General features: G+C 35.0%; 1 protein-coding gene across 1 annotated transcript; it reads right to left on the reverse strand.

Moving 5' to 3' along the window:
- Positions 1 to 5,702: 5,702 nt before the first annotated feature.
- Positions 5,703 to 9,728, reverse strand: LOC116016362 (probable serine/threonine-protein kinase PBL7). Its single transcript, XM_031256598.1, has 5 exons — positions 9,326 to 9,728; positions 8,347 to 8,594; positions 7,989 to 8,178; positions 7,473 to 7,864; positions 5,703 to 6,455 (listed from the first exon to the last, which is right to left on the reverse strand). The coding sequence occupies exons 1-5, from the start codon at positions 9,438 to 9,440 to the stop codon at positions 6,147 to 6,149; spliced, it is 1,254 nt and encodes a 417-aa protein (XP_031112458.1). The 5' UTR covers positions 9,441 to 9,728; the 3' UTR covers positions 5,703 to 6,146.
- Positions 9,729 to 10,533: the final 805 nt, after the last annotated feature.

The raw sequence follows: 10,533 nt of genomic DNA on the forward strand, positions 1-10,533 counted from the left end.
AAACCAATCATGTCCACATGCATATGAATATAAGAGCAACCACAATGGTTGAACTCAATTTTAGATTTTGTTAGATTAATATGTCAAGTAAGTAAGAGACTGACAAAAGTTAGGGTGGTCGAGTGTTGGTAGTCACCGTAACGCCCTAGTGATGCGCGCAATGCACACTAGCTCTTTAAAAAAAAATCAAAATTTGAAGAAAAAATCATGTTTTTAACCTTAAAACCTTTTTTTTTTTGTTTTTTGTTTTTTTGTTTTTTTGTTTTTTTGTGCTCTCATTTCATCTCTCTTCCATATCACTTTGTTTGTCTTAAAAATTGGGAAAAAAATCGCATTGTCGGAGAAGCCCTAATGATGTTTATTATGTTTAGTAGATTTTCCTAATATGTTCAGTAGGCTAGCCCTAATGATGTTTATTATGTTTGGTAGATTTTCCTAATATGTTTAGTAGGTTAGCCCTAATAATGATGTTTATTATGTTTGGTAGATTTCCCTAATATGTTTAGTAGGCTAGGTAACCTAGCTAGCTTTTATATACTCCCTCTGTCCCATTTTACCTGTCCTATTTACTATTCATTTGTCAAACCAACTCTTTCTTCTTTGCTTATTTTCTTTAGTAATTTTTTATTATTTTTAAATTTAATTTTTTGTGTTTAATAATACTTTTAATGTAGTTTCTAAATATATAAATTTGTATATATTAATGCTAAACTTAATATTATGAAAAATTGGATTAAAAATTACTTCAGTCAAGCCTCGTTAAACGAACCAGACAACCATTTTGGGACGGAGGTAGTATAATGTTGTTGTAATATACATTATTAGTGAAACACATTAATCATGCTTGGGTTGGCTGGATTGAGTTTAATGGAATTTTTAAGATACATAAAATTGTCGTGAGGAAAAAAGAATCTAAATATAGTAGTACTTAAAGTTTAGTCTAATAGATGCAAGATCGAACAACTTTTATAATTTTGTACAAAGGTGGAAAAAGTTAGGCAAGGAAAAAGTTAGGCCAAGAAACACGGAATCGGTTTCAAGAAGACTTATACATCTTTTTAATTATTGCCACCAATAGATTTTACGTCAAAGCTCACGGTCAATATCCAAATGCACGTTTTGGTTAAGCCCGATTTAAGATAGCCTAATTTAAAACTTTGTGATTATCTAACCAACTATCTTAACAACTTAATTGAGAACTGCTTTGTTTTCTAATTATTATGATATAAATGTAACTATATATTTTACTAGTTATAACCAATTTATTTCAAAATTTACTCAACCCTATTTATTATATTGTGTTGCTTATAATTTTATTGTTGAGTTCGAAACGAAGAATCTAATTACATACTCACACGTTTGTGTGTCGTCATTAATGGGGATTAAAATTATTGATGTGTCGTGTTGTTATTTTAGTGGGTCAAAATTGTTAATGTTTTGGGTATAAATTTGTGACAAATTGAGATGGAAATACATATACTGTACAAATGTATTATGAGGGTGGATTGAAATAAATGCCCATACAGTGTAGATAGGACATTCTTAACCTTATTAGGACAGCAGCATGTGGATACATCTTAATAGCTGTAAATTTGTATTTTCCGAAATTATTTGAAATGGGAATTTTTTATATTCCACGGCAACTCTAATCATTTTCGTTATATTATTGTTAAGTTGGTAACTACAATATTATAAATTTAACTTTCAGTTAGAATGACTTATTGGTTATCTTGGTTTAAGCTAGCCGGCAATGGACAATCAGGGGATAAGAGTGATCTTGAGATTTTTTTTTTCTTTTAGATTTAACCATATATTTTTCTCGATCAGTTGAAAGATGCTCACTATCATATCATTTTGTTCATGAATATAAAAAACATGTGACTTTCATTTTTTTCTGTAACAATTAGCATGCATCACATCAATGTGTATTGACTCTTTATGCTTTAGGTTGATAAAGTAGTTATGAACGGATCAATAAAAATGTTTTTTTTTCAAAGAAAAGAAAAGAAAAGAAGAGAAGTATATTAATCCCAGATAAGAAAATTATCCATGATTGTTGTATGCAGTGTGTGATTTTCCAAGAATACCCCGATAATTTAGGGACAGGCTTTCTCTATTCATGTCGCTAGTAATCTAGTAAAGTGGCGAAAATGAGAATGGTGGGCTTAGCATGTGGTGGGTCCGGCCCACGTGATTTGCATTACGGTTAATCTTATCTGATTTAGACGAAGAGGCAGGTCCGGTCACATCGGATTGCCATTTGGCCCAATAATCTCTTCCAGATATGTCCTTTTGTGGGCCCGAAATCCACCCCAACCTGCATTCTTTATCGACTCCCACTTCTCACAATCGTTATACCCTGCACCACGGTGTACATAACAATGTGCACCACGTACGTAAAACGATGTCGTTTCAGTATTAGTAGACGCGGACACGAATGACTCAGGGAATTCATTATCTATAATACACATAATCATTATCTATAATACACAGAACGTTTGCCTAGAATACACAGAATGTTTGCCCAGAATACACAAAATATTGACATAAAATACACAAATGTTAGTGGACGCGAATGACTTCAAAGAATTCATTATCTATAATACACATAATCATTATATAGAATACACAGAACGTTTGCCTAGAATACACAGAATGTTTGTCCATAATACACAGAATATTGACGCAAAATACACAGAACTCATCCTCCTAACATTCAAATGCACAAACACATCACAACTTGTGTTAATAACATGAATACACATAATATTTACACAAAATACACAGAACTCATCCTCCTAAACATTCGAATGCACAAACACATCACAACATGTGTTACTAACATGAATACACATAACGGTTGCCTATAATACACAGAACGGTTGCTTAGAATACACAGAATGATTGTCTGGAATACACAGAATATTAACATAAATACAAAGACCGGCCGAAACGGGAAACGTGATTTCCAAAAAAAACGAACGATTAGTTTACAATGCTCAAAACGACGCCGCTTAGGTACTTGGTGCACAGTATAATTTGCCCACTTCTCGAGCCATGGCCTTTTTTTATTTTTATTTTTTATTTTTTTATTTTAGATCCAAACCCCAAATTAACGCCTTAAAAACAGCGTTATGATAGACTAAATTTTTTTTTTTTTTTTGATTGAGAGGAAAACTAAGGAAACAATATTAAGAGTGTGTACTGAATAAACTCTGTTTTGTGATTTGATCAACAAAAGACTATAAAGAAATAATCCATAGTAGTTGGATGTCATTTTCCTCCTTGGAAATTAAAGCTATTTTGGAATTGTTGGAGCTTTGCATTATCATAAACCTGTAGGTTCCTTCAGGAGTTTGGAGGGGACTTTTGGTCTGATTAGGTGAATTGAGTGTTTGATCATTGCTAAAGTTTAAGCTCATGTAAGAATTCTGCCCCAATCCAGTAGTATTCACATTTTAGAGTAACAGAAACAATCGACAATGTTAATGATATCAAACATTAAGGAAAATGATGCCCCAAATGATGTTGCTTACAAGTGTTAGGAAAACGATATTTTCTTTTATATCTCGTAAGAGCAACCCAATAGAGTTCTTAGGGTGATTTTTGAGAAGGTATTTGCTTAAGTGGAAGAAAGAGAAAGAGGAGGGAGAAGATGGAAGGTCCTTTGAATTTTTTTATTTTTTTGAAGAAAATGTTGACCCTGTTACAATATAGTATATGTTCCCATTGAGGATCAAACATGTGATATCTCACTTAGGAGGGTCACAACTATGCTGCTTGACCACAAGGTCTTTGGCCGGAAGATCCTTGGATAAGAACTTGATATTTGTCTCCAAAATGGGACCTACCTAAAGAAAAAAAAAAAAGTAGTGTTGCACCAGCAGCGCCGAGTGGGCGACCACCCTCATTTATTTTATTTTATTTTATTTTATTTTTCTTGTTTTTTTTTTTAATCCTAGTCGGCTCTTAAAATTTGTGTAAAAACTATACTATTGAGGATGTTCTAATAGTTATCGAGTAAACATTGTCTTTTAATTTTTACAAATATGCTTTTTTTAAATTGTTACCGTGAGCAAAACATCATCATTTTGTCAATATGCTTTTTTTAAATTGTTACCGTGAGCAAAACATCATCATTTTGTCAACTTTGCAGCCCATGAGGAGCAAGAGTGGGTTGAACGTGGCTTTTCCCCCACTCCATGCAAGGAAAGCAGTCCAAGATGACAGGCACAGGCTGGGGTGTGAGAACTAGAAGGATTATTAGGAGAGGTTATTAGATTATTTGGGTATCCCAAAAAAAAAAAAAGATTACACATTTAGTCCATTGACTAATTGAGAATATTGACACTAAGCTCTATTTGTATGACGACATTGATGTCTCAAATAGTCGATATACTAAATTTACAACTTGATTAATAATTAAATGACCATATTTGTAAACATTAAAAAAAAATTATAGCTCAAAACAATTAAAGGGCTGAAAGGAAGATTTTTTCAAAATATTGATATTAACAAATAGTGTATTTGTTATGAACAGATACTGCATTGTAATAGAGTTAGTAGTATTCAAAAAAAAAAAAAAACAAATAGTGTATTTAGGTATGGGTGTTACTATATGTATCACTCTCTACTCTCTAGCGAATGTAAATAATCTTGAAATTGTAAAAAGCTGAAAAATTTCAACAATTACATAAGTGATGTAAATAGCAATAATAGTGTAAATATGGCTATTCTGCTATTCATACCAACCTGGTCAAATGTAATTTACGATATTTTATTAATAATTTTGTAATTAAAAATTTAAAAAAAAAAACAAAAAAACTCGTCTCACCGGAGAAGGCGTGTTTTTTTAAATAAATAATAAATATTTTAAATAAAAACATAATGTTTGATTAACTTTAATGAACGTGATGCAAATAGCAAGTTGTTTTATTTACACTACTTATAAAGTCAGTACACCTATTAAGGGGTGATGTAAATAGCAATTAGGGTGGTGCAAATAGAATTTGTATATATGTTTAGGCACCCTTGGAATTCACAACCAAGAACAAATGGTCACAATGATATGTTTTAATTTATTCTTGGTTGGAAATTGAGATACAACTTGATTATCTAGAAGATCTTGAAGGGCTATTATGTCGTCTTTTTCACATTGTTCTATTAGTTGGGTACCGAGAACGGCTAATTTAGGTGCCCATGCCCTTGCCTCTTTGGCGTTTTCTCAGTCTGAGTTTCTGTATTGGGATTCTATCCCTCCTGACGCTATTTCAGTTTTGATTTAATATACCACTATTGGTTTGTTTTCAAAAAAAAATCTAGAAGATCTAATAAAATCTCAATATTAACAATTTAACATATCTTATCCCGACAAATAAAATAAAATGAGATGCTGTAAATGTGTCATGTGCTGTCGGTAAAAATGACATCGTTTCGTGCAATTTTTTATTTTTACACGCAATTTACTACAAGATACATTTTTATAATTCATAATTTACATTATCCTAACGCATAAAGTATATTATTTTACTCCAGAAATTTTATTATTCTAACACATAATATATACTATTCTAAAACATAATGTAGATTATTTTAACACATAAAGTATATTATTTTAACTCATAATGTACACGACGTTGTTTTGGACAGTGGTCCACACAACTGTATGGACCATTTTGCCCCGATATCAATGGCCCAAATAATAAAGTGCAAGTAAATATGTGCATATGATCTGATTTGTGAATGACGAGACGCATTGGTTGTTTGTAACATACAAACTAACAAACATGTTTCTCTCCCTCTCTCTCTCTCTCTCCTCTTTCTCTCTGTTTCCTATAATTCAGAGACAATATTCATAACACTGGATCTTGAAAAATCTAGGCTAAAGATACGTCCTCTGTCATCAATAATTTTTGTATATCAAATTTCTTAAAGATATAAGTACCTACCCATATATTTTTTTTTATTTTTTTTTAATAATTGTTGGTGTCAAAGTCTAATCACATTTACGCCACAAGAAATCTCACATGTGCTCGTGCAAAAAGAAAGCTCGATCCAATCATTTGCAAGCAGCCTGTTATCATATGTTGCACAAAACTGATAACCAGGCAAAGCTTTCTCACCATTTGTACAGAAAATGGTGCCCTTCAATCTTCTCTCTCACTTCTTTCCTCCATATCACAGGGATTAGAAAACTTCTCGCCATCACTTATGGACTTGTAAGAAGACAGCGTTCTTCGGGAGGCTTGTGGGTTTTGTGGGTCGTACTCTTGGGCGGCCAGATAATTCAAAGCCGTCACTATATCAGCGACGAGAGGCCTCAAGTTCGGTTGCTCCTGCACGCACATTGCAGCAATTGCTAGAGCCTGGTATAGTCCCCTGACTGGATAATGACCTTGGAGCGCTGGGTCTGCCATCACCGAGAATTTCTTCCTGTCTTTGAACAATGGCCGTGCCTGCAAACAAACCCGCAATTTTGGATGGTTAGTCCCCCCTACCTGTTGTTTGCTTATAATATAATGAAATAAGAGAGAGAGGAGAAAGACAGCAAAACAAACGTATAACGTTTTCATCATTTGCCCTTCAAAATCGACAACTTACATCGAGGAATGTTGCAGATGCATTGTAATCAAACCAACACATGTTCAATAATTTAGTATAGAAATATTACTTTGAGTTATCAAGCCCTTGTCAGTAGAAAAGGTTTAAGAAAACAACCATACATCCTGCTTGTATACCATCCATGAGAAACCCCGTCAACAAGTTAAAACAGTTACGAAAAGGATGCAATGTTTTTGTTGAACACGATAACATAGAATATTACAACTTACAAGCTATACTTATCCTACTATCACGTGATATCTGTATCAGAAATAATTATCATCCACAGCTCAAGGTAAATGGTGATATTTCCTGGGTGAAAAGAAGGAGGATTACCTACTAGGTATGAACCTTAAAGCAAGCTCTTTAGACACAAGTGAGATGTACTACAAAGGTAACAAAAATTATGTTTCTAAAAAATAAAAAAGGAGAAGAAAAGGGGAGAAGGGAAAAGATATGAGTAACTTTGGATACTTAACATGTGGCCCCAGTCTTTAAATCAACTGTGCTGATAAACTCATTTTGTATGTGGCAGAGAAGCATGTGGACAGTGGACTGCCCAGATCGTACTAGAATGTCTAAAAGAAAAGATGATTCCAATACATGAACTTACTCAAGAAGGAAGCTTTAAGCTTTAGTGGTAGCAACACTTTTTTATCTTGTCCTGGTCACTAGAAACAACAATCTTCACTTGAACAAGCATTATCCAAGTGGCTAAAACACTACCAATCAAAAGCAACAAGAATTGAAAAGCAAGAAAGGACTGGAGGGGTGGAGGTTAAAAGAACAAACAATGTCTCATCACAGTAAGATCAAGAAAAATGTGGTTAACTAGGATTTGGAATGATGCATAGGAAGTAAATAAAACTTACCCACGCAACAAGATTTTGCTCTGCAGCGCATTTCGTGTTGTCGATTGCTTTCCTCCCGGTGATGAGCTCCAGTAGAACAACCCCAAAGCTGTATATATCTGATTTGAATGTTAATTGACCAGTCATGGCATAATCTGGTGCACAGTACCCATATGTGCCCATTACTCTGGTGGAGACATGGGTATTGTCTCCAAGAGGACCAACCTTGGCCAAGCCAAAATCAGATAATTTGGGATGAAACTCTTCCCCGAGCAAGATGTTGGAGCATTTCAAATCACGGTATATCACAGGAGGCTTCATCTTGTCATGCAAATACTCAAGGCCTCTTGCTGCACCAGCGGCTATCTTCATTCTTGTATTCCAATCAAGAAGCTTTCTACTTGGTCGACGGTCTTCAAATTTTTAAATAAATAAATACAATCACCCCAACAAAAAAAAAAAGAGTAGCAAGCAGCAAGAGTACTGAACAGAAAGGAACAGCAGAGTTGACAACAAAATATTAAGGTATGGGCATACCATGTAAATGGTCTTCCAATGAACCAAGAGGCATATACTCATAAACCAAGAGCCTTTGCTGACCCTCCACACAATAACCAATTAGCTTAACAAGATTAGGGTGGTCTGCCATACTCAAGGTCAACACTTCAACAACAAATTCCCTAATCCCTTGACATCCATTGCGATCAAGTTGCTTAATAGCTACCTCCTGCTAATACCAAAAAAGTAGTATATACATGAAAAGCACCCACCAAAAGGGGCAATCTAACAATACAGCAATAATAGAAATATCAATCAAAGCAGTAGTTGCAAGTTACAAAATATACACTTGAATGACAACTAACAAATTCCATTAAGTGAATTTACATAAGCTAACCTGGCCGGTATCTACCAGTCGACCTTTATAAACTTTGCCAAATCCTCCTTCACCCAAAAAGTATTCTAGGTTGAAGTTTTCTGTGGCAGCCACCAATTCGGAAAAATTAAATGTCCTTGCCTTGATATTCTCTGTATCCACATCTTCAGAATTCCTTTGACTGCAATCCTCTTCCTTGCCAGAGGTAGATTGGTTTGCATCATTAGACTCCTCCTTCACACCCTTGAACGGGCTCACCTTTGGTGTATCTAAACCAGAAACACAAAGTCAACACATAAAACACGAAAGAGAATGGCCCATTTCAAGAACAAATAGTAAAAGGGCATAAAGCCAAAATAATGATTCTAGCTTGATTCTCATAAAGGCAGTTGAGGAGAGCCTTAACAACTGTTAAGGAGTATAATCTAAAGGAATTTGTAGAAAAAAGGCAATCAATCAATCAATAAAAAACTAACAAAGAGAAATTTAAATTGAATTTTCACAAAAAAGATTATCAGCAAAGGCAACAATCACTCCCTCTAGAACATCCTAGGAAAAACTAATGGTATGCATAGGACAGGCTCTTCCTAAAGGAAACTTATGAATCGGAAGTCGAAACACAAAACTTACCCAAAATTCAAATTGGGCAATGAACCTACACAAATACAGATCATACAAAATCAACCTTTAATCAACATATATAATTTATAGTTCGGAATTAAACAATAAAAGGAGAGAGAAGGGCACTAAATGAAACGTAAAATCTCCAGAATTATAACTGTGAATTCAAAGGAGCTTCAATATACACATGATCCAAGAAAATTTCCAAACAAAATCACCAAAAACGAATGCACTCGTACAAATGACGATACGTGAGCTGGAAACAAAACATCCCCCCGAATTGAATTTCACACCCCGAAAATCAAAATGCACAATAAATTGAACAAAATTTCCACAAGAATTAACGTTTCCTTCCATCAAATTGAGGATCAAATCATACCCGAGGGCGGCTGCGCTTGATCGTCCCGCTTGTATTCGCCCCTTTTGGCCGACGCGCTTCTCTTTTTCCCTTTTTTATCGATTGATGGATCACCGCAACAAGGGAAACAGCCCATGCCTCCTTCAAAGAAGACTGCAATATATTTGTATATATATTTCTTGATTTACTGCTTGCGTATTTATCTTTCTTTCTTTCTTTCAATCTTTCTTTTCTTTCTTTCTTGCAGTGTATATACGTGTCTCTCTTTTATCTCATTTTTTTTCCTGTTTCTCAGCGATAGGGAGAAAACAGAGCGCAGAACAGAGAGAATGAGGAGAAGAGTTTCAAACCTTTGTCCTGAGAGAGAGAGAGAGAGACACAGAGAGAGAGAGAAAGAGAGAGAGATGGGGACACACAACACACAACACCTCAAACCTTCTTATATTTTCCCCTTTTTTTATTTTCAGTATGTAATCCGCGGTTTGTTTACGGTGGGGCTCGGCAGAGGTTGTTACGGTACACCCGCACTCTCACGTGTTGTGCTTTCGCGGAGTTCGGGGAAGCGAACGGGTAGTCGTGCTACGTGGCGAATGGTGAGTGGTTGGGGGATGGAGGGAAGTAGGGCCGCGGGTAGCTGAAACTGGCTCACTTTTGTGCGAGAAGGTTTCTTTCGCTACCGTGAGGTGAAAATGGGCATTGATTCGTCTGTGACAGACGAATTTAAAGCCGTTGATCTACTTCGCACGCACGGTGGGACCCATTGCCGGTGACATTCGGTGTTGCGACGTACAGTTTGTGGCACGCTAATCACGCGCTTTCGCGTGGAGTGTAGCTCGACGTGCTGTTCCTCAAATCGGTGGGCATGGGCCCTACACCTCCTTTTCAGTGTACCCAATCAGATCTCCACACGTCTCTGCCACCACAATTTTCACCACTGTGCAAATATGTAATTTCATAGTTTAACTTGGAGTAAATTTTCGGTGTACCAAATACTCCATATTTATAACCATTGGTATCATACCAACAATCAATCTATCATCTTAACATTTTGATTATCATTTTAAATTAGTAGTTATAGGTTTAAATATCAGTAGTGAAAATTTAGAATGTTTGAAAAAGAAATTGATGGCATTATACTTTATTTTTATTGTGTGATTTGTAAATTATTATATAGACCAGTGTAATAGAGTTAGTAGTATTCAAAAAAAAAAATATAGAAACGAGTTTGA

The sequence above is a fragment of the Ipomoea triloba genome, chromosome 4 (genome assembly GCF_003576645.1).
Source record: "Ipomoea triloba cultivar NCNSP0323 chromosome 4, ASM357664v1".
NCBI lineage: Eukaryota > Viridiplantae > Streptophyta > Magnoliopsida > Solanales > Convolvulaceae > Ipomoea > Ipomoea triloba.